The 26,999-nt window shown below is 52.3% G+C and overlaps 1 protein-coding gene across 1 annotated transcript in view; it reads right to left on the minus strand.

The window, feature by feature from the left end:
* TMCO4 (transmembrane and coiled-coil domains 4) overlaps positions 1 to 24,278 on the minus strand; it is a gene marked incomplete at both ends in the record, with an annotated part of 61,915 nt that extends 37,637 nt beyond the window's left edge. The window contains 4 exons of the mRNA XM_080692808.1: positions 1,836 to 1,964; positions 17,570 to 17,601; positions 19,027 to 19,201; positions 24,109 to 24,278. Coding sequence (XP_080548934.1) covers positions 1,836 to 1,964; positions 17,570 to 17,601; positions 19,027 to 19,201; positions 24,109 to 24,278 — 506 coding nt within the window. The remainder of the gene's footprint in view (positions 1 to 1,835; positions 1,965 to 17,569; positions 17,602 to 19,026; positions 19,202 to 24,108) is intronic.
* Positions 24,279 to 26,999: the final 2,721 nt, after the last annotated feature.

Raw genomic sequence — 26,999 nt, forward strand, 5'->3', positions numbered from 1 at the left:
GCGTATGTCACCAAGCCCAGTCCGGACAGTTGTCGTTTTTTGCAGAGTTTGATGAAGGGGAAAAATCATGACATAAGTGGAAGTAAAATAACTATAAAGTAAATATGGTCCTTGAAGGCTATGTGATTTAAATGCATGGATGTGAGTATATCAAAGCAATTTTGCAAAGATTAGATGGGTGACATGCTCCTTTAATCTCTAGGTTTCTGTTTTGCACTATTTATTATTATTATTATTATTATTATTATTATTATTATTATTATAGCTAGGGATGGAGTCTGTTTTAGACGGCTTTTTCTTTGCTGTGACTAAAATACCTGACGGGCACAACTTACAGGAGGAGAGGTTTGAATGGCTCATGGTTCTAGAGGTTTCAGTTCATGGTTGGCCAGCACCAAGGCAGAAATGGCTCAGCGGCAGGGGTTTAGGGGATGGCAGAGGAAGAAAAGGCATTCTCATCTCCTGGCAGCCAGGAGGCAGAGGGAGAGTGTGAGGGGAGGGGACCAGGGATACGGTCCCCAAGACCAGGCCTCCAGCGAGCCACCTCTCCTGCCATTCCCCACCCTGGAACCTGGCTGCACTGGTAACACATGAGGTTTGGGGGGATATATATATATATATGTATTTTTGGTGGTACTGGGGTTCCTGGAAACCCTTCTACACGGCCTATACTCCCAGACCTATTTTCTATTTTATTTGGAAACAGGGTCTCACTAAGTTGCTGAGAGCCTCACTCAGTAGCTGAGGCTGGCTTCGAACCTGTGCGATCCTCCTGTCTCCGCCTCCCAAGCGCGGGGATTACAAGCGTGCGCCACCACGCCCGGTGACCCTACACATTTCTAATATATCCAAAGAACTTGGGTGGCCCCTGCGATTATGATAATTTGTCTGGCTCTGGACACTTCCCTACTGACTCAGCTCTGGACTGAAAGCAGGAATGATGTGAGATCATCCCAAGCAGCCACGCGTCCTCCTGTCTCAAGGCGCTACCCCTTCCCTTTGCCCCACAAACCCTGATGGGAGGCCAGCCATGACTGTGACCTTGGCTTCAGGAGTCAGTTTCCAGCAGGGCCGGACAGGTGCAACGGGGCTGCTCAGAGAAGGCCACCGCGGATGAAGGAAGGCTGGGGCCGGGCAGACGTGCCTGCTGTCAGCCCGCGCTCACGCTGGGGCTGGGGTTGACTTACTGGCCTCAGATTAGGTTCTGGGTACGTCGCTGTGCCAAGAGCTGTGCTCTGGCCAAGCTGCCAATAATTTCCTTCTCCCCACTCTGCTCTTCAACTGACAGGCTTGGGGGCACGCGGGGGAAGAGGAGGACTGGCATCCACCAGGCACTTGCTGTGCGCCAGCCCCAGGCCATGCATTTTATATGATCAGGGTCCTTTCTCCCAGGGACCTTGGGAGGGTGCCATCTTTTATCCATCCTATTTACAGGCAGGAATATTACAATCTTGAGAAAAGAGACTACTTGCCAAATATAAGATGGTGGAGGGGTGTCAGAGGTGGGATTTGAACCTAGCGACTTGGGTCCATGTATAGATAAGATGTCCCACAAGTCTGAAGTAGAGCAGGGTGTCAGGGACATGGGTGTTAAATCCAGAGGTTCCGGCCCCAGCAATCATCCATTTTCCCTTCCTGCAAATGAGGACTGAGGCCCAGAGAGAACAAGCGACTTGCTAAGGTCACACAGTGAGTCAAGGCCGCAGCTGGAACCCTCTGTCCAGTGCTCCTCCACCCCCTGCACCATGGCTCCAGTGGGGGAGAGGCTGCGTTAGCTACCCAGCGCCCTCCAGTGGAGGCCCGCGGTTCCTGCAGGGGTGGCATTGCGCTCTTACTCAGACTCCTCCTCTCTGGTTTCCTTCAGGCTCTCAAGGAATGTCTCTTCAAGGATATCCAGCTCCTCCAAGGGCACCTGGAGCAGGGAGGTTATGTGGCAGACGAGGACTCTGGCCCGGGCATCATAGCTCCCTTAAAAGAGAGAATTAGTTAGGTTTGAAGCACAGAGAAGTTAACAGCGGTGTGATCGACAAGGCTCAAACCCTAGAAACAGCTTAAACATACCATCCCATGAGAGCTAGTCCATGAAGCGAGACCACAGCTTCTTGGAGTATTATATAACTAGCAAAAATAATAGCCAGAAGTCAGGTGATATTTCTCGCCAATCAATGGACAAAGATGTATTTTTGAAATCCCCAAGATGGTAAGGAGATGATTTAAAAAAAAATCAGTGCTCAAAGACATCCACTGGGACGTACATCAGCACCAACGTTGCTGAAGGAAATTGGACATATTTGTGCCCACTTTTCTTTTTTTTTTGGCACTGGAGATGGAACCCAGGGGCATTCTACCTCTGAGCTACACCACCAGCCCTATTTTTATTCTTTATTTTGAAACAGGATCTCACTAAGTTGCAGAGGGCCTCACTAGGCAGCTGAGGCTGGCTGCGAACCTGCAATCCTCCTGTCTCAGTCTTCCAAATGCTGAGATTATAAGCGCGAGCCACCACGCCCGGCTTGTGTCTACTGTTGAAAGCTGTGCATCTCCTTTGCCTCGGGAATTCCATTTCTGGAATTATCATCTTAAGAAAACAACCCTTAATATAGAAAATACTTAGTAAAAAAAAAAGCCACTAAAGCAAATTAAAACTGGACTTATAATGTGAAATTGGAAATAATCTGGAAACCTCTAGCATGAGGAATTAATTAAATAAGCTATGCACGCCCAGCCAGGGAAAACTATGGGTGAAGAATCCCGAGGAACACTCGTAACCCGGGAAAAGAAGCGCTGAAACCAGGACACTAAGGTTCAAAGAGGAGAGGGTGCTGATTTGACGCGATGTCACAGGGTCCCAAACAGCAAAACAAAACGCTGCAGAGGAGACAGCGAGGGAGCGCGCCACCTGGGATCTCCTTTTTCTTTTCCAAAATTATCCACAGTGAACTTGCAGTTAACTTTATTATTGGAAAAATTAACTATTACATAATCTTTATTATTGAAAAATTTAGCCTAAAGTATCCATGTAAACTCTAACCAAATAGCCCAGGAGTTTATAAGAATGTGTTAATACTTGGTTAGTAAGGAAAAGGCTGGGGGGGGCGGGGGTTGTCAGAAGGGAGTGAAATAAACCAGTGCTACCCAGGGATTTCTGGCAACATTACGACGGGCAGCGTCCTAAGCAAGGTCCCTGCGCCCCCTTCATTATCTTTTTGTTTTTGGTTCTGGGGATAACGCGGGTATTCTACCTCTGAGCTACACTCCCAGCCCTTTTAAATCTTTAAACAGAATCTTACTGACTTGCAGAGGCTGGTCTCGAGCCTGTGATCCTCCTATCTATCTTCCCAAGTGCTGAGATTTCAGGTGTGCCACTGCGCCTGGCAAGGCGTGTCTCTTCCACCAAGGCTCTGACTCCATCACCAGCCTGAGCTGCCAGCCCTCCCACCTGCCAGGCAGTGGCCCCTGTGGCATCAGGGACCCTTTGGGTCTCCTCTTGTGTGACCTCAAAACATGATGGGGGTCCCTGTGGTCCCCGCCTCACCCCTACAGGCAGTGTCCTTGAGTCTGTTGAATTCCAACAACTTCCCTGCTGCCTCCACGTCTCTTCTTCCCATCCCTGCGCTGCACCTGGCCCAGGCCAGCTCTTTGGTGGCCCCTGTCAGGCAGCCTCCTCCCTCCATTACATCCCAGGCTTGTCTATGCCGGCGGCCTGGCATGGGGGCCAGCGCTCCCACCCTCCCCAGCACTGACCTCAGCCCCTAGCACACCAGGCATTACCTCTGGGTGCCTGCAACTCTCCCAATTGTACAGCCTCGGTTCTAATCCCCCCTCTGCCATTTTCTAAGGGGCCTAGGATCACTTTACCCCTCTGATCCTGAGATAGTAATAATAAATCACAACAGTGGTTCAGGCAAAACAAGCTGTATGAGTTTTCTGTGGCTGCTGTAACAAGTTACCAGCTTAGTGGCTTAAGACAATGCAGACTCGTTATCTTACAGCTCCGTGGCCAGGTTCTCTAAGATCAAGGTGTTAGCAAGGCCGTGCAGGTGCCGGGGGGCGGGGGCATCTGTCCTTACCTGTCTAAGCTTTTAGTTTGCCCACAGTTCTTGGCTCTTGGCCACATCATGCCAGCCCCTGCTTCTGTCTCATGCCTCACTCTTTGACACACCTTTCTCCCTCCTTACTAGGGCTCTGTGATTCTACTGGGCCCCCTGGATAGTCCAGGCTGACCCGCCCACCTGAAGATGCCTAACTCAGTCACAGTTACAGTCCTTTGGCCAGGCAGGATGACAGTTACAGGTTTTGGGGCTTAGGACGGGAACATCTTTGAGGGCCGTTAGTCTCTCTTATTTAAGCCTTGGACTTTTATGTTCCCCCCCCCAAGATGAGGCTCAGCCACTGCCTCCTCTCTGAACCCTCCCTGGATCACTCCTACATTTGAGGGTCTGGGGTCCTTACACAGGCCTCTCTCCTAGCCTCTTCTGTGATGGAATGTGTCTGCGTCTTTCTAGACCCCGAGCTAACGCACCTGGACACCCAACCCCAGCGCCTACCCGGGGAGCTCACGGTAAGAGTTCAAATATGTATTCATGGAGCCGGTGAAGGGACAAACTCTTCTGAGTTTTATGTTAAGTTCTTAATGACTCCAGCACTATGTCAGGCTTCCAAACCAGATCTTTTTGACAGGGAGAAGGCCACAGGACCGACATTCAGCCTCTCTACACCGCCCTTCGTGGCGGGCCCTGTGGTGCCAGGAGTGTATGAAGATTATCTAAGCTCATGAGCAATGATGTTCCCTGAGTCCTGGCTAGGGGACTCTCTTTTCCTGGCCTCAAGTGCCCGTGGGAGGGACGACTCAGCCCCTGAAGTCTTGAAGTATGAGGTTTCAGCTACTGCAAAAGAAATTAGAGCCGGGCATGGTGGTGCACACTGGTAATCCCAGGACTTGGGAGGCTGAGACAGGAGGATCGCGGGGTTCGAGGACAGCCTCAGCAATGCAGCGAGGCTCTCAGCAACTTAGAGAGACCTTGTTTCAAAAAGTGGGGGGAGTTGCTGAGGGCAGAGCCTGGAGGTAGAGTGCCTCTGGGTTCAATCCTCAGTACCCCAAAATAAAGAAATCAGTTCTTGCATGACTCAGGGTCCCCAGCAAGTGGTGGGCCCACGGGTTTCCCTGTATGAGGAGCTGTCTACGTGCCGGGGGTCAGATAAGTGCACGTGGCACCTTGGGGTCACTGGGTTAATGAAGCCTCCGCAGACAAAGCAGCTCCCTGCTCCTTTGAAGGAGCCAAGCCCGCTGCACCCAGGCGGTAATCGGGTTGTGGAAAGCCAGGCTTGGCCATGAATGATTCACGGTGGCAGAGATAAGTAGAGCTATTCCGACCCCATGGGTCAGGGCTGCGTGAGTCAGCTGCCACCTGGACACGGCCGCCGGGTGGCTGGCGCTCCACGGAGCGGGGAGGCCCGGGGCCCTGTCCCTCAGGGCACGTGGCGGTCATTTCAAGGGCCCTGGTGGCTGCGCTGCTGTCTTGGAGCTGAGGCTCTGTTTGAGGTGAGTGGGGTCATGAATCCCGGGCCCCAGTTCTGGGCTCTGCTGCCAGCTCGCCAGGTGACCAGGTCAAGGGCCGGTCTCTTCTGTCTTGGTAACTGACATCTCCTCCCATCCACGCTGGGGCCTGGGCTCAAAGCCTGGGCACTATCCTTGGTTCTCCAGGTTTCCCACACTGGCTGCTCCACCTCCCAAAGCTGCCCGGGTCTGAGCGCGCGGCTCCATCTCCGCTGCCACCGCGGTCTCCGCTCACCAACCCCAGCTGTCGCGCTGGGTATCACCTTTCACTCGGGCCCCTGCGCCCCACCAGCCACACAGCAGCCAGAGGGCTCTCCGAAGTCATCAGCCCGATCGTGTCCTCTCCCCAGCTGAACACTTTCCAATGGTCCCCGTGCCTTTAGGATGAAACCCACGCTTCTCCCTCTGGTCTCCAGGACGGGTCCCCTCCCTGCTGCCCTCTCCCACCCCGTCTCCCCCTCCCTGCCTTGTGCACCAGCACCTGTCCTAGCGAGGAGCCAAGCCTTGCCTGCCACAGGGCCTTTGCGCTCGCTGTTCTTCCTACCTGGGAAGCTCCTCCCCCAGTGCTCTGCTGGGCTGGCCCTTTTCCACCCAGCAGGCCTCAACTTCAGTATCAACTCTTTGGAGAGGCTGGTGGTTTCTGCAGGAGAGCTGCCCATCCCCTGCCACCCTGTCCCTATCACCGTTTCCTCCCATTTTTCTGTGTATGGATAGTGTCTGTCTCAGTCCAGGGCAGGACCCTCTGCCCTGCCCCTTGCTGACCCCCGGTACCTGGCAAGATGCCTGCGGGAGCAGGTGCACAGTTAACGGTCTTCCCTGGCCTGCCGCGTTCTGGCTGCACCCGCTCCCCCGAGCAGCACCAAGGCCTTCCTCCCTCTCACGCCCTCTGGACACTCCCTCTCCATTTCCAGTACCTTCCAAGTCCTGCTCCCCCAGAGATGTTAAGAAAGCTGCTCAAAGCCACACAGCTGGGCGAGTGGTGCAGCCTGGAGAGTGATGCAGGATTATCCAAGGAAACGTTTCTGTTCAGAGGTGTGTGTGTGTGTGTGTGTGTGTGTGTGTGTGTGAGTGACTGAGGATTGAACCAGGGCATTCTGCCTATGAGCTACACCCCCAGCCCTATTTTATTTGAACACAGGGTTTTGCTAAATTGCTGGGGCTGTCCTTGAACCTGTGATCCTTCTGTCTCAGCCTTTCAAGTACTGCGATTACAGGTGTGCCACCTGCGTGGTCAGCTATGCATCCTATCTCCTGAGCACATGGGGTGTGTACACAATCCTGGCAGCAGCCCGAGGCCAGAGGCCACAGGCACACCTAAGACAAAATATCACCTAGGAGACCAGGTCTCTGGAGGGCGAAGATGGGGGCTGGAGGACCACCCAAGGATCTCAGCTCTGCCACCAGGGGGCAGCAGTGTGTCAGCCATCCGGAACAGTGGGACAGCCCAGGTAGCCCCAGCAAATACACTCCATGGGAGTCCCTGGAGCCTACCAGGCCCTGGTTTAGGGTGCTTAGTGTGGCCTGCGTGTTCATGCAGAGCTGGGGATGGAAGCCACCTTCTGGGCCCTTCCCCACCAGCACCACATGACAGAGAAGCTACATATGGCGAGCCTCGTTGTCTGGCTCTGTCTCGCTCACTGGAAGACCTGCAGCGCCCCTAGCACTTGGCCCGCAATGCCAGACGTGCCACCAGGTACGGATGACAACCCGAGCCTGCCCACCTTTCCTGGGAATGGGGACAGTGTGGCCTCCTGCCGAGAGGCCGGGGCCAGCCCCGGTTCTCAGCAAGGGCTCTGTCTCTGGGCCCGGGAGCAGGGACTGCGGGCCAGGGCTTGGCCTTGCCCTTGCTGGGGAGAGTTTGCGTCCTCCTGTGGGAAGAGATCCCTTCCCCTGGGGCTGCTCTCCAGACCCAAGACAGGAACCGAGGCAGAAAGGCTTGGTTGGACTAGTCATCGACTCCCCGATGGCCCAACGGTCTCCGGTAGGTCTCCTCTATCTCTGAGCCTCAGTCTCATCATCTATGAAACGGGAGCAAGAATGCCTTTCTTGTTACAAGTAGCAGTCTTTCTTTCTCCTCCTCCTCCTCCTCCTCCTCCTCCTCCTCCTCCTCCTCCTCCTCCTCCTCCTCCTTCTTCTTCTTTCTTTCTCTCTCTCTCTCTCTCTCTCTCTCTCTCTCTCTCTCTCCTTCCTTCCTTCTCTCTCTCATATTGGGCATCAAGCCCAGGGCCTCCTGAGTGCCAGGCAATTGCTCCAAGACTGAGCTGCACCCCGGCCCCAGCACTACTTCCGGGCTCTGGCCTAGCTGAGAGCTCTCGGGGGAGCGTGGTCCACGAGTGTGGCCAGCACCGGGACGCGGCAGGGGTGCACTGAAGCCAGCTGCCCTCGCACTTTTTCTTTTTATGGTACTGGGGATGGAACCCAGGGGCATTCTACCTCTGAGCTACACCCCAGCCCTATTTTTTATTCTTTATTTTGAAACAGGGTCTCACTGAGTTGTAAAGGGCCTCACTAAGTAGCTGAGTCTGGCTGTGAACGCTATCCTTCTGTCTCAGCCTCCCATATGCTGGATTACAAGCGTGCGCCACCATGCCCGGTCTCCCTCGCTCTTTATGGGAGCCATCGTGCATCTTCTGTCCTTTGCTAAGCCTCTGAGCGGGCTGCTGGGCAGGCTGTGAGCTATTGACCACCGCTTCAGGGTGGGGCTCCGGTCTCTTTCCTCCCTGGAGTCCAGGACACACCTCGTAGGACATGATCAGACAGTCGCTGGACCGGCCCAGCTGCCATCCCCAGAGTCACGTTCTTCTGGAATTCTTATTATTTGCCTCTATTTTTGTGTACGTGGCTTTTTTGCATCTTAGGAGAAACCGCAGTGTATTCTGGTCCCACGCCACCCTGCCTGGGCACGGCTTGGGGTCCACCCTGGCAGGCAGAGCCCGGCCATGGAGCCCTCTCTCGGCAATAGTTTACCTCAACGCTTGAGGGCTGATTCCTGCCGTTTCTCCTCCTGGCTTAGGACAGCTGAGGGCGTTAACTTGGCCAAGAGCTAACATGGAGGCTAGTGGTGGTGAGAGCAGGGGACAGAGAGGAAGGGTGCGTCTGGGGCCTCCCTCAGCTCCGCCTGTGCGTGCGCAGGTGTCCATCAAAAATATGAACAATAGCCGGGTGTGGTGGCACACGCTTGTAATCCCAACATTCGGGAGGCTGAGACAGGAGGATCCAGGTTTGCGGACAGCCTCAGCTACTTAGTGAGACCTTTTGCAACTCAGTGAGACCCTGTTTCAAAATAAAGAATAAAAAATGGAGCTGGGGGTGTAGCTCGGAGGTCGAATGCCCCTGGTTCCATCCCCAGTACCGCACAAAAAAATAGGAACAATAAGAAATGCCAGCGAGGATGTGTGTGGGAGGAGCTGCTTCCATCCCGCTAGGGGGCTGTTAACCGGTGCCACCAACGTGGCATCAGTACGGAGGTTCCTCAAGATGAGGAGCGGAACCACCACACGGCCCAGCCGTACCGCTCCTGGGTATTTTCCCAAAAGATTTTAAATCAGAATACTATCGTGACACATGCATACTCTTGTTCATAGCAGCACGATTCACAAAAGCCAAGTTATGGACCCAACCCAGCCATTTGCCAACGGATAAATGGGTAAAGAAGGTGTGGTACATCGTCCGCACAGCGGAGTTTCACCCAGCCATAGAAGAACGAAACCATCTGTAGGAAAATGGACGGAGCCGGAGGACGTCGTGCTATGTGAGGTCAGCCAGACTTGGAGCTTCAAGGGCTGTGCGTTCTCTCTCCCACAGGGGGGGAAGAAGAGGGGCCTTGGGGAAGAGAGAGTGGGACCAGCAGAGTCGGGGGAGGGCTGGAGGGGGGGGAAGGCCGAGGAAGGAGGCAGAACAAACTCTCCAGGTGCATAGATGAACGCATCAGTGTGGATGTCACTGTCACAGGTAAGTGTAATACACCAGTAACGCATTAAAGACTAAAGTGGTTATCTGCACTTGAAAAAAAAAAAAAAAAAAAGGATGGGCCGTGCCAGTCCTGCGCACGTGGTGCCCGCCCTTCCCTCCGGCCTTGTCCAGCTCCCTTGAAGCCAGCGGTAGAAATGAGGTCTCGGTGCATCTTCAAGTGGGGAGCAGAATGGCTCAGGAGGTGGACTGTGAGCCAGGCACAGTGGTGCACGCCTGCAGAATCCTTGTACTTGGGAGGATGACACAGGAAGCTTGCAGGTTCAAGACCAGTCTCAGCAACTCAGTGAGACCCTCTACCTTCCAGGGTCCCCGTGGGCCTTAAACACATTAGTACCTGTGAGGAGAGCTCTTAGCTCAGAGCCGGACATACAGTAGGTGCTCAATATGTGCCTGCTATTAAAACGATACCCTGTGCCTCGCGCAAAGGCTGGGTACACACAGCAGGTGTTCAGTTCTTATTTGCTACAAACCAGGCTGTTTCCATATTGGTGATAAATCATGTGAGTTTTGAGGATCCCGACAGAGAACCCAGCAACTGGGTGACAATATCTGCATTTCACGGGGGCCAAAGACCAACGCCCCGAAGCCCTGACTCATTAGGGTTTGCTATCCAGTAATAACAAGCAGGCGGATGCGGGGCTGGTGTGGGACCCACCTGCTGTGGTGCTGTGTGCACCTGCTCAGTCCCTGGCCCCGTGCTGATCCTTGGGGCATGGGTTACAGACCAGAACAGAGGGGAAAAATCATCACTCCAAGCTTCCCCAGCACCAATGCAGAGTTCACCGCGAGATTCACTTTACCTTAAAAGAAATTTTAAAACTTTGACATATAATGCTGGGTGACTTGCTCAATTTCCTGAGGCTGAATTTCCTTCCCATAGTGGGGAGAATAGTATGTATTTCGGTAGCTTTTCTGAGAGCTGTATACTATGCAGTAATTCACAATCTGTGGAAGTGGCCTAAAGAGTAACTAGAACTACTTATAAAGATGACTGGATAAAGCTGGGCGCAGTGGAGCACACCCATAATTCCAGTACTTGGGGGCTAAGACAAAAAGACTGCAGATTCAAGGCTGGCCACAGCAACTTAGCGAGAACCTGTTTCACAATAAAACAATAAGCTGGGCATGGTGACACATTCCTGTAATCCTAGTACTTGGGAGACTGAGACAAGAGGATCGCAGACTCGAGGCCAGCCTCAGCAATTTAAGAGACTCTTAGCAACCTAGTGAGATCCTGTTTCAAACAAAAACAAAAAACAGACAAAAAAAAAAAAAAAACCAAAAACCAAGAGATGGGGGTATACCTTGGAGATAGTGTGCTCTTGGGGGTTCAATTCCCAGTACCAAGATAAATAAATAAAAATTAAAAAATAAGAAATAATAAAAATAAAATTGGGCTGGGGGTATAGCTTAGAGATAACATGCTTCTGGGTTCAATTCCCAGTACCAAATAAATAAATAAGTAAAAATAAAAAATAAAGCTGGGTGTAATCCCAGTACTTGGGAGGCTGAGACAGAAAGATTGCAGGTTAGCGGCCAGCCTCAGTAAACTTGTGAGGCTCTCCGAAAGTTAGCGAGACCATATTTAAAAATAGGTAATAAAATAGGGCTGGGGGTCTAGCTCAGAAGAATGCCCCTGGGTTCCATCTCCCTAGTTCCACCAAACAAACCAATAAAACCCAACCAAACAAAAAACCTCAAACCAAAAATATAATAAAAATAAAATAGGACTGGGGGTGTAGCTCAGAGAGAGTATGCTCTTGGGTTCAATTCTTAGTACCAAATAAATAAATAAATAAATATAAAAATAAAAATAAAATTGGGCTGGGAGTGCAGCTTGGAGGTAGAATGCTCCTGGGTTCAATCCTCAGTGCCAAAATAAATAATACAAAGATTACTGAATGGGAACAAACCGGCATCACCTGAGATGGTCAATTTTTGGTTTTGTTCCTCAGAGGGTACTGGCAATGTCTGGAGACATCTTTGGCCATCCAAATTCAGGAAGCTGTTGGCATCTAGTGGCCAGAGGCTGGGGAAGCGGCTACACATCTACAGTGCAGCAGCCCCACCACAGAGGGGTCCAGCCCGTCTCAGGAGAGCCGAGCCGAGCAGTCGTTCTAGCCGGGCGTGGCAGCGCACGCGTGTAATCCCCGTGCTTGGGAGGCGGACACAGGAGGATCGCGCAGGTTCGAAGCCAGCTGCGCTGGCTTAAGGGACCCTATTTCCAAATAAAAATATAAAATAGGTCTGGGAGTGTAGCCCGGAGGTAGAAGGGCTTCCAGGAACCCCAGTACCACACAAAAAAAAGGGATACCAGCCGTTCACCGTCATCACAGAACACTTGCTTGTTTTTACCGTTCAGTGGGCAAAGAGCATGGCAGGCTGCAACCTGATGGGAAACAAATGATTAGCATTCACAAAGAATCCCACCCAGCTGCCAACATGGCACGCTCTGTGACTAAGAGCCCCACGCTGCCGGTCAAGGTCAGCCTTCCAGGAAGTTCCGAGAAAAGCGGCTTTTCATGTTGATTTCCTGGGCCAACTCCACGATTACTCACGGTGCCTCACACCCAGGGAGAAATCCAGCCGCACAAAGACTCCTCCCAGCCGCCCGCCCCCACCTGGCCAGAATCACCCTGCTCCTGATCTACGCCTGTCCTCTAAAGAAAGGTACCCACTGTCCTTTTGTCCTCTATCTCTCTGTCCTCTCCCTTGCCTTCCCTCCTTCCTCCCATCTATTCATCCATCCTTCTGTTCATCCATGCGTCATCTGCCCATCAATGTTCCCTTCTTCCCTTGTTTCCATCCACCCACCCATCCAGCCATCATTCCATCCATCCATCCATTATTCCATCCATCCATCCATCCATCCATCCATCCATCCATCCATCCACACCAATCCATCCATCATTCCATCCATCCATCAATCCATCATTCCATCCATCCATCCATCCATCCATCCATCCATCCATCCATCATTCCATCCATCCATCCATCCATCCATCCATCCATCCATCCTCCTTCCTTCCTTCCTCTCCCTTCTACTCCTCCATCCATCCATTCCTTCCTTCCCCTCTCCCTCCCTCCAATGAATACTCAGTGGCTACCACGTATTTCTCACGGAATTCGATGGCAAGCAAGCCAGACAAAAGCTCTGTCCTCAGGCAGCTCATGGAAAAGGACCTGGAAAACCAGCTCATCTACAACACTGATCTTCTTATAGGATCCTTGACCTTTGTTCTAGAATCAAAGATCTTATAAGCCAAAACAATTTTTTTTCTTATGGAACACCTGCCTCTTACTCCTTATTTGTATATGAAATGGCAATTCAAGAGGCTAAGTGACTTGTTCAAGGTCACACAGCAAGACAGTCTGAGAATGTAGGTGTCCCTATTCCGAGGGTCCCCCATCCGGCCACTCCCCACTGTCACCATAGCAGCGCTCAGCCTGCTTCCCATGCCAGCTTGGCGCTGAGCTCGCCACGTGGCTCCCCTCCTTTGGGCTTTCCTCACTGCCCCTGGAAAGCTAAAGACCACTGTTACTGACACTCAAGGAAACAGAGTCAGAGACATTCAGTCCCTTGCTAAAGTGGAACTTAATATTAACATCCAGGCAGCCTGACTTCCCAAATGTCCCATCCATCCATCCATCTATCCATCCATCCCCACCCACCCACACACCCATCCATCCATCCATCCATCCACCCACCCACCCACCCACCCACCCACCGTTAGCTGTGCCTTAACATGTGGTGGTTACTCTCAGTGGCAATGGGGAAGGCTGTGCCGGTGTAGAAGTGGCCCTGGGACGGCAGGGAGAGCCCGGGGTGGGACCGGTGCTCCTGACCCACTCAGGCATTCTGCAGGGGCCAGCCAAGGGCACCCACAGCAGAGACGGTACCGTTAGGGCTCCTAGGTGTCCAAGGGTGCTGGTGACAGTTTGTGGTTTGCAGACAGGGGGACAGGAAGAGGGGCAGGGCGTAAAGAATGTGAGGCCAACTGGGGGGAGGAGTGGCCTCTCTGGTGCAGAGGCGCTGGGAGAAGTGCTGGCCGCGGAGGCCAGAGACCGGTTCTGACTCCGTCTACCTCTGCCACTGTGTATCTCCAGGAGAGCCCTTTCCCGCTCTGGGCCTCAGTCTTTCCTGCTGTCAAAAAGAGATCAATGGGCATGGTGGCGCACACTTATAATCCCACTATTTGGGAGGGTGAGACAGGAGAATCAGATTTGAGGACAGCCTCAGCAATTTAGGAAGAACCGATTTCTTTTGGGGGGGGGTACTGGGGATGGAACCCAGGGGCATTCTACCTCCAAGCTACACCCCCAGCCCTATTTTTTATTCTTCATTTGGAAACAGGGTCTCACTGAGTTGCAAAGGGCCTCACTAAGTAGCTGAGGCTGGCTGCAAACCTGTGATTCTCCTGTCTCAGTCTCCCGAATGCTGGAATTACAAGTGTGCGCCACCACACCTGGCTAGGGAGAACCTATTTCATAATAAACAAATAAAAGGGGCTGGGGATGTAGCTCAGAGGTATAATGTTCAACTACTACCACCACCACCACTACTACTAAATAAATAAATAAAAAGGAAGGGATTGTCCAGGTTGACTTTGGCAGGTGTCAGGACTACAGAACGGGAGCAATAGCCTTGACCGCCTCGCTGGGGTAAGAGGCTAAAGGCCTGCAAGAGCCCTAGGGCCATGCCTGGCACACAGCACACATCCAGCAGGTGGTGGCTTTGTGGTAACAACACCTACAGTATTAGATTCCAACGTGTCAAGGTGCCACCCCGCCTCCAGCAACCTGAGCCTCAGCCACTGGGCCAACTCGGCCTCTTTCTTCAAGCCAGGCTGGGAGACTACAACAGGTGTTACCCTTCTTCCCTCGCTTCTGCTGAAAAATGGTGCGATTAGCTGGGAGTGGTGGTGCACACCTGTAATCTCGGTACTTGAAAGGCCGAGACAGAGGATTGCAGGTTCGAGGCCGGCCTCAGCAACTCAGCAAAACCCTGCTTCAAAATAAAAAAGTAAAATGGGCTGGGCGTAGAGTCTGGAGGAAGAATGCCCCTGGGTTCAATCCCCAGTCCAAAGAGAAAAAATAAAATGGTACAATCACTTTTTAATGAAATACATGACAACCTCTGAGACTGTGCAGCCCCCCCCCCAATGTAAATTTCAGGGTGCATGGGCAGAGAATATTCTGGACTGGGAGTTTGATGACTCAGCAGTATTTTGAGGCCTATGCTACCCCCTCCTCAGAGGCCCAACGCTGGGCCTTCACCGCTGAGCAGAGGCAAGCCGAGCATCCACCTGCTCAGAGGCAGAGGCCGGCCCGTGACCCCACGATGCTGTGAGGTCCTGACTGGCTCTAAGATGTGAGGCTAAACATTTTGTCTGGATAGAATTAGTGTGCTATGGGCCGGGCGTGGTGGCGCACGCTTCTAATCCCCGCACTTGGGAGGCAGAGATATGAGGATCGTGCAGGTTCGAAGCCAGTCTCGCTGGCTTAAGAGACCCTGTTTCCAAATAAAAATATAAAAAAAATGGGTCTGGGAGTGTAGCCCGGAGTAGAAGGGTTTCCAGGAACCCCAGTGATGAGAGGCGGGGCCTTCAAGAGGTGATCAGGCCATGGGGATGACTGCTGTCCTCGCGGGGATGGGCTCATTACAGGGGTGCTCCTTATGAAAGAACGGGTCTGGGTCCCTCTGTTCACCCTCTTTCTTGTCTCCTCTTGTCCTGCCACCTTCTGCTATGGGATGGCACAGCATGAAGGCTCTCGGCCAGATACTAGCTGTGTGTGTGTGTGTGTGTGTGTGTGTGTGTGTGTGTGTGTGTGTGTTACTAGGGATTTAACTCAGGGTCTCCCAACCACTGAGCTAACCTCCAGCCCTTTTAGTTTTTTTTTTTATCTAGAGACAGGGTCTTAAAAATTGCTGAGGCTAGCCTCGAACTTGTGATCCTCCAGCCTCAGCCTCCTGAATAACTGGCATGTACCGCTGCATCTGGCTAGAGCTATAAGAAATTAATCTGGTTTTTTTTTTGTTTATTGCTACTGGAAATGGAACTCAGGGGTATTCTACCTCCAAGCTATACCTCCAGTCTTATGTTTCATTCTTTATTTTGAAACAGGGTCTCACTGAATTGCAGAGGGCCTCACTAAGTAGTAGCTGAGGCTAGCCGCTAATTGCGATCCTCCTGTCTCAGCCTCCCAAATGCTGGGATTACAAGCGTGCACCACCATGCTCAACTAATCTCTGTTTTTTTTAAATAAGTTATTCAAACTCAGGTATTCTGTTAGTAGCACAAAATAGGCAAAAACAAGGACCAAAAATATACTCTAGAGGTCGAGCTTAGAAAAGTGCCTCTCAGATTGAAAAGTATCCAGAATTGCCTGGATAATGTGTAGATACTAACCTGGTTGGTCTGGGCAGGACTCTGCTCGCCCGCCTGCCCTCCCTCCCTCCCTGCCTCCTTCCCTTTAATCCTTCTTTCTTTTATTCTTTCTTTCTCTTTTTCCCCTGGCTGTAGGGATTGAACCCAGGAGCATTCGACCTCTGAGATACAACCTCAACCCTTTTTAAATTTTGTTTTGTTTTGAAAGAGGGTCTTGCTTGCTAGGTTCCCGAGAGTCTCCCTACATTGCTGAGGCTGGCCTCTAACCTTTGATCCTCCTGTCTTAGCCTCCCAAGTACTGAGATACAGGTGTGCACCACCATGCCCGGATGAGACTGGCATTTCTAACAGAGCCTCCGAGGATGCTGATTTTGCAGGTCCACAGAACACACTGGCAGCAGCAAGGGCTCAAAAGTCTGGTTATGTGGCACTGGGGACTGAACCTAGGGGCGTTCTACTCCGAGTTACTGTCTACTCTGAGCTATGCCCCCAGCCCCTTTTATTTTTCATTAGAATTTTGCTATGTTGTTGAGGGCCTTGCTAAGATGCTAAGGCTGGCCTCAACAACCTGTGATCCTCCTGGGTCAGTCTCTCAAGTGCTGGGATTATAGGCATGAACCACCAAGCCAGCAGAGGTCTTTTTTTTTTTTAATAATAAAGAGAATGATTACCCTCATAACCAAGAGTCTGCCAGCAGAGTGACCTACACTTTCTGCCACCCTGGCAGACAGCGGCTACTGTTCCTCCCACAAGCAGGGTGCCGGTGGGAGCTGGGGAAGGTCTCTGCACACAGTGGAGACTGCTGGGGACCTCGTTTTCAGTCTCGCATGCGCTCTATCTGCTGGCCGGCAGAGTAACTGTCGGAGGGCTCAGTGCCGAGACAGCTAGAGAACAGAAGGACTTAGAAGGAGTGCAAAGAAAACGACAGAAAGCAGCGGCACGCGGGGCGGTGGGAGGATGCGGACGGCGCCTACAGGGTGGAGGTGCTTACCGGGAAGCCTGGATGGCGTAGTGGGTTGAGTTGCGGCCCCCCAAAAAGATACGAGCGTGTGAATGTGACCTGACTTGGGAAGTAGGTCTTTGCAGATGCAATGGAATTAAAGCTCTTGAGACGAGATCACTCAGACAAGCTGACTCCTGTCCACTAAATGGGGCAGTAGGATCCATCCCACTAGTTCATTCAGCAGATGCTTCTGACCTGTGTGCTATAGGCCGGGTACCGTGTTGGGCCTCGCAAGTGCTCAGAGAGGAAGCTGGTTACCAAAGCTCAGAAACTAGGGCACGATGACCATGGGAGGCCAGGGGCCGGCAAGGCTGCCCTGGGCCAGCGATGGTCCACAGACCGGCGAAGAAGCACGCGGGCAGAGCATGGAGTGTCTGCCAGATGGGAACGGGCACCGGCCGGGGCGCCCGGCGAGCAGAATCCAGCTGTCAGCCAGGAGGGCCCGCGCGGGGCGGGGGGGCAGCTCGAGCTCCACAGGAGAAGTGAGGGCTCCGCGGGGTACTCGGCTCAGTCCTCACCAGCTCACCCGGGATCCTGGCTTCCTGGAAGCCCTGGTGCCAAGGAAACCCTGGGGGGCCAGGCCGCGCACGCTGGGGTCCCTGGCTGGGGTGAAGGCGGCGCCCACAATTTGCACCTGAGCAGGTCCACTTACCATCCTTGAGTGAGAAGCTCAGAAGGTCCTGGGGGGAAAGGAAGCAGGGGTCAGTGACGAGGGACAGGCGCTGCTGGACGCCTGTCCAAGCGAGAGCAGCGTCAGCCAAACTCCCGGGCACTGGGCCCGGGAGCCGAGCGGCTGGCCGGCCACCGTGTCCGAAGCGGGCTGAGGCCGAGCAGGGGCCGCTTTGTATCTGCCCACCCGAGCGGCCGCAGCTTCTGCCTGCTCCAGCCGCACAGGGCGGGTGAGCAGCAGGCCCGCGGGCACACGGCAACGCTGCCCCTTCAGAAAAGATGCAGCTCGGTGGAAGGCGGGGACCCGGATGTCCAAGGCTCAGCTACCTATGGGTCTTGTGACTCCGGGCAAGCTACTTAACCTCTCTGGGCCCCGGTTTTCTCAACTATTAAATGGAGATCATAAAGGTTGAGTATCCTCAATCTCCCCCAAAATCCCCAATCCAAAATGCTAAAAAAATCTGAAATGTTTTGAGTACCAACATGATGCCAAAGTGGGAAATTCTAGGCCATGAGACTTTGCTTTATGTGCCAAATGATTAAAAATGTTGTATATAATTACCTTCAGGCTATGTGTGTGGATATACATAAAGAAATCTCATGTTTAGACTTGGGTCCCATCACCAAGCTATCTCGTTATGTATATGCAAATATTCTAAATCTGAAATAGTTTCGGCTTCAAGCATTTGGAAAAAAGATCCCTAACCCGTATTTAATTCTCAAACAATTCAAAGGGTTGTTTGAAAATTAAATGAGTTGATTTTGGGGCGAGTTTCGGGGGCATGGGGTATTTGTTCTACTTCTGAGCACTCTATGTCTGAGCTACACCCTCTGAGCATTCTATCTCCAAGCTACACCCTCAGCCCTTTTTATTTTTTAATCTAGAAACAGGATCTTGCTAAGTTGCTGAGGGTGTCTCTAAGTTACTGAGGCTGGCCTCAAACCCGTGATCCTCCTATCTCAGCCTCTCAAGTACTGGAATTATAGATGTGTGCTACTGCACCCTACACAAGTTAATTTTTTTGTTTGCTTTTTTTTTTTTGCGGGTCTGGGGATGCCACCCGGGGGCATTCAACCTCTGAGCTATACCCCTTGCCTTATTTTTTATTCTTTATTTTGAAATAGGGTTTAAATTGCGGAGGGCCTCACTAAGTAGCTGAGGCTGTCCGCGAACCGCGATCCTCCGGTCTCAGCCTCCCAAATGTTGGGATTAGAAGCGTGCGCCACCACGCCTGGCTCACAAGTTAATTTGTTTAAAGGTTCTAGAACCTATAATTGCCTGTGCAATTCTCTCGATAGTCAATACTCATCGCCGTATGATATGATGTAATATTTTACCTTGCAGCCCGCCCATCCCACTAGAAGCAATTCTCAGACTGACTTGGAATGGGAATGGCTGGGTCGCCATCCCGCCCGCTGCCAGGTGCGAGGCGTACCTGAGTGACCACCGAGGCATCGCCCCTCAGGATGGGGTCCTTCAATAAAGTCTCCGCGAACACGTCCGCCCCTTCGCCTCCCAGGCCGCTGGCAAAAGCAGTCATGGTCGGCAGGACCGATTCGGACAGCTCCAGCCATTTCACCAGGCCCGCCATGAACTCGGTGCAGAAGGAGCTGAAAGAGAGACGTGGCGTAGGTCCCGCACTCAGCCTCCCGCAGCTCCCATGAGGGTGCGGACGGCACGCACGGGACCTGGTGGCTGCAGAAAGAACGGCAGGCTTGGTGATGTGGTGTTGCCTCCCCCACCCAAAGGTCTCCCAAGACGCCGATGAGCCACAGGGACGAGGGCCACCCTGCACCCGGGCCTCTCGCTGAAGCAGTGCTGGGGAGGAGGGAGCTAAGGGAAGGCCATCTCTGATGGTGCTCACGGCGGTGAGGAGGAGACCTGGAGTAAAAGACCGTCGCGGTGTCCTGTGATCCATGAGGACAGAGTCAGGGGCCAAAGAGGGAGCCCAGGGCCACCTGTGGGGGTGGGAAAAGGGCAGGGGAAGAGTCCTGGACCACTGGGCACGCGGCCCCCTGGGCTGGGCTTGCCATCCACATCGGGCCCAGGCGAGGCTGGAGAGGGGCCGCTCTAGAGGAGAGCGAGCCCCGTGAGCTGAAGCTGGGCACATGGCAGAGCCCACACTGGACTTCTGATGTAGTCCGCCCTTTGTGCGGTGAGTGTGAGGAGGCTGGGGTGGCAGGGCTGGGGAGCATGGTGTCAGTTAGGAGGTGATCGTACTAAGACAAAGGCTAGCAGCTAGTGGCCAGGCCTAACTCCCAAACCAGAGTCCCAGCCTGCCTCAAACCACACTGCTCTGGGCCTCCGGCACTGGGCTCCGCACTCTGTCGGAAAACCGCAGGCAGGTCAGGGCAGAGCAGCCTCCCAGAGACGACGGAGCTCCCTGGTGGCGGAGGACTGACCTCAGGAGCTGCTGCTCTTGCGCCGAGCAGCCCACCTATCCCATTTCTTGGAGCTGCTGCTGAGCAGAGACACCCCTGGGGCCGGGGCTGTGGACGGGAGCGGAGAAGAGCTACAGTTCAAATCCCGGCCTCGCCACTGCGATGGCGGGGTACCCGGAAGCAGGTCTGAAATGGAGACTGTCGGGCCCCCTTGGTAATCAGAGCCTGTGGGAGGGAGCAGAGGAGGCCGGGCGGGGCAGAGGGGTCTGTGGAGCTGTGATGCAGTCTTAAGGGGAGCCTCGGCCCACCCTGTGAGGAGCTCTGAAGGTGGAATGGCCCCTCGGTGGGGCAAGAGGTCAGCCAGTCACTGGATGCACCTTGGCAAGGTGGCTCTCCGCAGCACGCAGGCCCCAAAGGGGACAGACCGTGCAGGGCTCTGCTGGCAGCCCACCCTGCATTCTGAAAGGGGAGCTGCGCGGCACAGCGTCTTGGGAAAGCGCCTTGACCTCTGTGTCTCGGCATTCTTATCAGCACGATGGGTTTAAGACCAGCTTCATACATTTGGTTCAGGACTAAATGGGATGACACACACAAAGCCCCCAGGGCAGGACTCGGCAGGCAGAGAACGCTCATCTGTCAGCCAGCATCGTTACTTTTATGTGCGAGGTAACTAAGGGAGGCAGCATGAAGCGGGTGAGAGCTGGACTCACTTCCAACCATCTGGGGGGACCCGGCTCCCCCCTTGTAAAATGCAGGTGATGCCTTGATAAGAACCCGTGCCTCCGGGCTCGTTGGGAAGGCGGGATGACACAAGAGGAGGACCTGGCGCCTGCAAACCCTCGGAAGCGTCACCTATGCTCCTGCAGTCAGCGTAACCTGCCCCGCTGCGACGCCCTGGAGCCGGCCCAGGTGACGCACGTGTGCACAGGGATAGTGCCGGGAATAACTACAAAGGTGAAGATTACTCAGGGATTAATGCTTAGGCAGGAATGAGCTGCCTGGCCTGGAATACTGCCCGTGAAGAAACTCCTGGACGCACAGAGGCATCCCCTAATGAGCGTGCGGAGGTACAGAGGACACACTCCGGCTCAGGTCCCAGCTCTGCCACCGGCTGTGTGGCCCGAGGCACTGGCTCCAGCTCTCTGTGCCTAAGGTTGTTTTAAAATCTGAAAAACAAGCCGGGTGTGGTGGTGCACTCTTGGAATCCGAGACCAGAGGACCGTGGTTTGCAGACAGCCTCAGCTACTCAGTGAGGCCCTCTGCAACTCAGAGAGACCCTGTTTCAAAATAAAGAATAAAAAATATGGGTGGGGGTATAGCTCAGAGGTAGAATGCCCCTGGGTTCCATCCGCAGTACTGAAAAAAAAAAAAAAATCTGAAAAGCAGTGACAATAATGAGGAAACTTAGTTCACAGAATTGCTGGAAGAATTCACTAAGTCAGCATTTTTTCCTCCTCTGCTTAGGACAATACTTGGCACATAGAAGGCATGATACACATATTTCTTTAATGGATTAATTAATAAGTATTTAAAGTACCAGCATCACAACTTATGAACAAGTGGAGGACTGGCAGGGTCTTGATAGTTGCTAGTGATGCGGCTGGTAGCCTGGTTGAAAGACATAAAATCAGCAGCAGCAGGAAGCCGATCTCGGAGCTGTATCTGTCAGTTCCTGCACCCAGTGCTTTATACAGTGACTTATTTAATTCCTGCCAACCCCCCTGGGGGGGTACCCTTTCACCCCCATCTTGACATAAGAAAATCCAGGTCAGGGGATGTTAAGTGACACCTCCGGGTTCCAACCTGCACCTCCGGCCACACTTTCTCACGGACCGCCTCTCTCCAGCGACTCGCTGCCCTGCTGTGCATCAGTGTGCACGATCAAGTGCTAAGCTCAGCCTCCACCCTGCCCCAGCTTACGGTGGGCCACCCAGCCCGCAGAGGCTCAAAGTCTCCAGGGACCTCATCCAGAGCTCCACCCCTCACCAGGGTTATCAACTACTGCCTCAGGGTTAAAAAAAAAAAAAAAAGGCCTGTTTTTACTTTAAAAAGCCTGTTTTTATAAATAAAGTTTTATTGACACACAGCCACGTTCGTTCACTCCTTTATATATGGTACCCAGCAGCTTTTGGGCTATAGCAGCAAAGTTGAGTAAAATGACACACACTGCAGGGCCAGTGAGCCTAAAACATCTGACCCTTGGTGGAAGGAGTGGCTGACCTCTCCTCCCACCCACCAATTTATACATTTTTTATTTTGTGGTAATGGGGATGGAACCCAGAAGCACTCTACTTCCGAGCTATACCCCCAGCCCTATTTTTTATTCTTTATTTTGAAACAGGTCTCACTGAGTTGCAGAGGGCCTCACTAAGTAACTGAGGCTGTCCGCGAACCTGGATCCTCTTGTCTCAGCCTCCCAAGTACTGGGATTATAAGTGTGTGCCACTATGCCCATCTTCTACATTTTTTAAAATAAATAGCCGGGCGTGGTGGCGCACGCTTGTAATCCCCGCGCTTGGGAGGCGGAGACAGGAGGATCGCGCAGGTTCGAAGCCAGCTGCGCGTGCTGGCTTAGGAGACCCTGTTTCTAAATAAAAAATATAAAAAATAGGTCTGGGAGTGTAGCCCAGAGGTAGAAGGGCTTCCAGGAACCCCAGTACCACCAAAAAATAAAATAAAATAAATAAAATAAATAAAATAAATTGTAAGGAACAGCCATGTATGATACCTCCATCATAGATAAGAAGCAAATATTTTAGAAGTTTGCTTTATGTTTCACGTGGACAAGAAGAGCTACAGAATGTTTTCTTTTTGTTTTGTAGTGCTGGAGATTGAACTCAGGGCTGTCTGACCTCTGAGCTACACCCCCAAATCCTTTATTTTTATTCTTTTTTTTTTCTTTTAAAATATTTTTTATTTTTGAAAGTGTCTCTACATTGTGGAGGGCCTAAGTTGCTGAGGCTGGCTTTGAACCTTCAATCCTCCTGTTTTAACCACCCAAATAGTGGGATTACACGAATGCACCACCATGCCCGGCTCCACCATATTTGTGTATCTAAAGATAGTTGAAACCAACAGACTATCTGGGCTTTAACAACATGGAGCTTTTGTTTTGCTTTTTTTTTTTTTTTTTTTTTTTTTTTTGTGAAACTGAGGATTGAACCTAGGGGCAGTCTACCTCCCAACTACACTCCCAGCCTTTTTATTTTTTGATTTTGAAACAGGGTCATGCTTGATTGCTGACAGTCTCATTAAGTTGCTGAGGCTGGTCTTGAACATGTGATCCTCCTATCGCAACCTCCTCGGTACTGGGGTTAAAGTATGTGCTACCATGCCTGGATAACAAGGGGGTTTTTAAAAAATGTGCCAAGCCTCAGAAAACAGATCAACCACGTGGTAACAACTGGCACCCAGGATCAGAACATTCTAGAAGGAAAGTCCCTGAGGCAAATGCTGACAGCCAGGATGAGAACATTCTAGAAGGAAAGTCCCTGAGGCAAATGCTGACAGCCAGCCTACAGCCTGTGCCCAGAACGGTGCTCAGACACGGTGCGGGTGGGGGAGACATGGGGCAGCAGCTCAGTCCTCTAGTGCTGTCCTCGGTGGTGCCTGGTCCAGGCCTGGCACATGGTCTAGGCTCATGAATGTTTGTCCAAGGAAGGAAAGCACACCGAGCTCTCCTGGGCTATGTATCGGCTTATTAGGCAGGGGTTTATCAGGTCAGGGAAGCTTCTAGAAGGATGGAGGTTTCTCAGATATGGCTCAGGTATGGGTCAGAGAAGCAAGAGTGTCGGCCTCTGGGAAAGGCGTCCCTCTGCTCCATCTTTCACCTGGACAAGTGCTTCAGCTCACTGGCCTCTGGCCTCCTAACTCTATTCCCTGGAATTCTGTTTATTATTATTATTATTATTATTATTATTGTTGTTGTTGTTGTTAGTAGTAGTAGTAGTAGTAGTAGTAGTAGTAGTAGTAATACGGATTGAACCCAGGGACTTTCTACCTCTGAACTATACCCTTGGCCCTTTTATTTTTATTATCTTTTTAAATTTTGAAGTCTGAAGTTGCTGCGGGCCTCACTTGCTAAGGCTGTTCTCGAATCTGTGGGCACAGCCTCCCCCAGGGGCAGAAGCACTCACCTTTGCTCGGGTTCTGGAAAGAGCTGGGACAAGGAGATGGCGCAGAGGGCGGCGTAGGCGAAGCGGTTGGCCTCTGTCAGCTCCCGGCCCAGGGGCAGGTGCGGCTCCCCCTCTGCGGCTGCCTCTGCCTGCGGGGGTGGCCTCGGGCCCGGCCTGTCCCACTCGGCCATTCGCAGGCCTGCAGGAAAAAAGCCCAGGGAGAGATGCTGGCGCCTGGGGGTGGTGGGGGGAGAGGCTCCTTGAAAGGGACTTGAGAGTCATAAACCATGGGAGAAGAGACTGATCTGCCAGGCTTCGTTCAGCTGGAGAACTCCTACTCACCACCTTTGAGGAGCCGAACCTGTGATCCTCTGCACTCTATAGACAGGAGTTTCCTTTTTCTTTTTAATTTTTCTTGGTACTGGTGATTGAACCCAGGGACATTCTATCTCTGAACCACACCCCAGCCCTTCTTAATTTTTATTTTGAAACAGAGTCTTGCCAAGTCACTGAGGGTCTCACTAAATTGCCTAGGCTGGCCTCAAACCTATAATCCTCCTGTTTTAGCCTCTCAAGTACTGGGATTACAGGTTTATATTACTGCACCCAGTCCAGACTGGGATTTTCGACGTGTATATCAACACAAGATTTGAGTCCATAGAATATGGAGCCGGGCGCGGTGGCGCACGCTTGTAATCCCTGTGGTTGGGAGACGGAGCCAGGAGGATCGCGCAGGTACGAAGTCAGACTCACTGGCTTAGGAGACCCTGTTTCCAAATAAAAATACAAAAAAATAGGTCTGGGAGTGTAGTCCGGAGGTGGAAGAGTTTCCAGGAACCCCAGTACCACACACACACACACACACACACACACACACACACACACACACACACAAAGAATATAAACAACTGATATAGAACATTAAGAAAAAGGAGCCGGGCGTGGGAAGGCACGCTTGTCATCCCAGCATTCGGGAGGCTGAGACAAGAGGTTCACAGACAGCCTCAGCTACTTAGTGAGGCCCTCTGCAACTCAGTGAGACACTGTTTCAAAATAAAGACTAAAAAAATAGGGTTGGGGGTATAGCTCAAAGGTAGACTGCCCCTGGGTTTCATCCCCAGCACCACAATAAATATATGAATAAAAATAAAATAGGGCTGGCCCCAGTGCTATAATCTCTAGTGCCGGAAAACAAAATAAACAAAAACTAATGAGATACGATCACTCACCCACGTGGAAGGCTAAAACGGAAAAGAATGTATCAGCAAAGCTGGGAGGCTGCGAAGCCAGCAGAGTGCTCAGGCAGTGCTGTGGGGTGTGAACAGGTACAATGAGATGGGGGCTAGGGGAGAGAGAAGACGAGACCCTGGTGGACAGAGACCCGGATCCACAGATGGCCAGTCACGCTTGTCCTTTAGCTAGATGAACAAAATCTCCAGGGTCTGCATGTACCAGATCAACTGGAACCCAGACACGATCACTTTAAATGTCACCAGACTCATGCCGGGCACGGTGGCGCATGCTTGTAATCCCCACGCTTGGGAGGCGGAGACAGGAGGATCGTAGCCAGCCTTGCTGGCTCAAGAGACCCTGTTTCCAAATAAATAAAAAATATAAAATAGGTCTGGGAGTGTAGCCTGGAGGTAGAAGGGATTCCAGGAACTCCAGTACCACCAAAAAAAAAAAAAAAGTCACCAGATTCAGACTTACACGATGCGCCCACAGCTGATTCTGGGCTGGACCACTTGACCAAGAAGAAGCACTCTGGACCCCTGATACCAAGTGACAGGCATCTGATTTTCAAAGGAGCTTGCCCGAGGACCTGCACGTTTCTTCCCGAGGAGATCATACATATCATCTGAGAGCTTGTCTTCTGAGAGGCAAGGGGCGCCTGCACCCTGCTTTAAGGTGCGTGCATCTTTTCTGTCCCTTAAGAAATCTTTGCCTGCACCTCACTTTTGATCTGTCCTGGAATTCTTTTTGGCAGCATAAGTCAAGAACCTGCCCAGGCTGAGTTGAGGTTCTACTGTTTCCTGGAGGAACATCCTTGACCCCTGTCTAGTGAGATCCCATTTGGAAAATGGGTCGACAGTACTTATTGGTGCTCCGCATAAGTCCTCCCTAAGTCCCAGTAACTGCGGCTTCTGTCCACTAAGGGATGTGTGCATAACTGCTCACAGGAATTGCACTTATTTGTACAGCCATCCAGTTGTATCTGCTGGTTCTGCACCCATGGATTCAACCAATGGCACAGTCAAAATATTTAAAAAGCCGGGTGTGGTGGTGCACACCTGTAATCCTAGTGCTTGGGTGGCTGAGACAGGAGGGTCACAGGTAAAGGTCAGTCTCTACAACTTAGCGAGGCCCTCAGCAACTCAGTGAGACCCTGTTTCAGAAGAAAAAGTAAAAAAGGGTAGAATGCCCTGGGTTTAAGCCCCCGTGCCAATAAACACACTCTCACACAACAATCACTGAGCTGTGTACTTAAGATTGTGCACTTTGTATGTATGGCACACCTGAACAAATGAAGGAGAAAAGGGAGGAGGGAATCTCCTCCCATCCCCTTCCCTCCACTCTTTCCTTCCTTCCCAAAGGGACAAGAGGGAGAGGGACAGGCCGAGAGCTGAGAGGAGAGGGGCCAAGCTGGGCCAGGCATCCAAGGGCCAGGAAGGCCCCTCGGTGGCCTCCAGGAAGGCACAGTCTGGGCCCCCAGCCATCAGGGGTCTGGGCTCAGACTCGGGGCCTGCGTGTGAACCCAGCCCCCTCTGTCTAACATCTAAGGGCAGCTCCGCACTTTGATTTCTTCACCTGTTCCTGGGACCGTGCAGGGCCCCTGGAGAGCTGTATCCGCAGTATGGACACAGCTGTGTGGACGGGATTCAGCAGGTGCTTAGAACAGGGCCTGGCACGGG

This window comes from Muscardinus avellanarius (assembly GCF_963383645.1).
Source record: "Muscardinus avellanarius genome assembly, chromosome: 3".
In the NCBI taxonomy this organism is placed as follows: Eukaryota; Metazoa; Chordata; class Mammalia; order Rodentia; family Gliridae; genus Muscardinus; species Muscardinus avellanarius.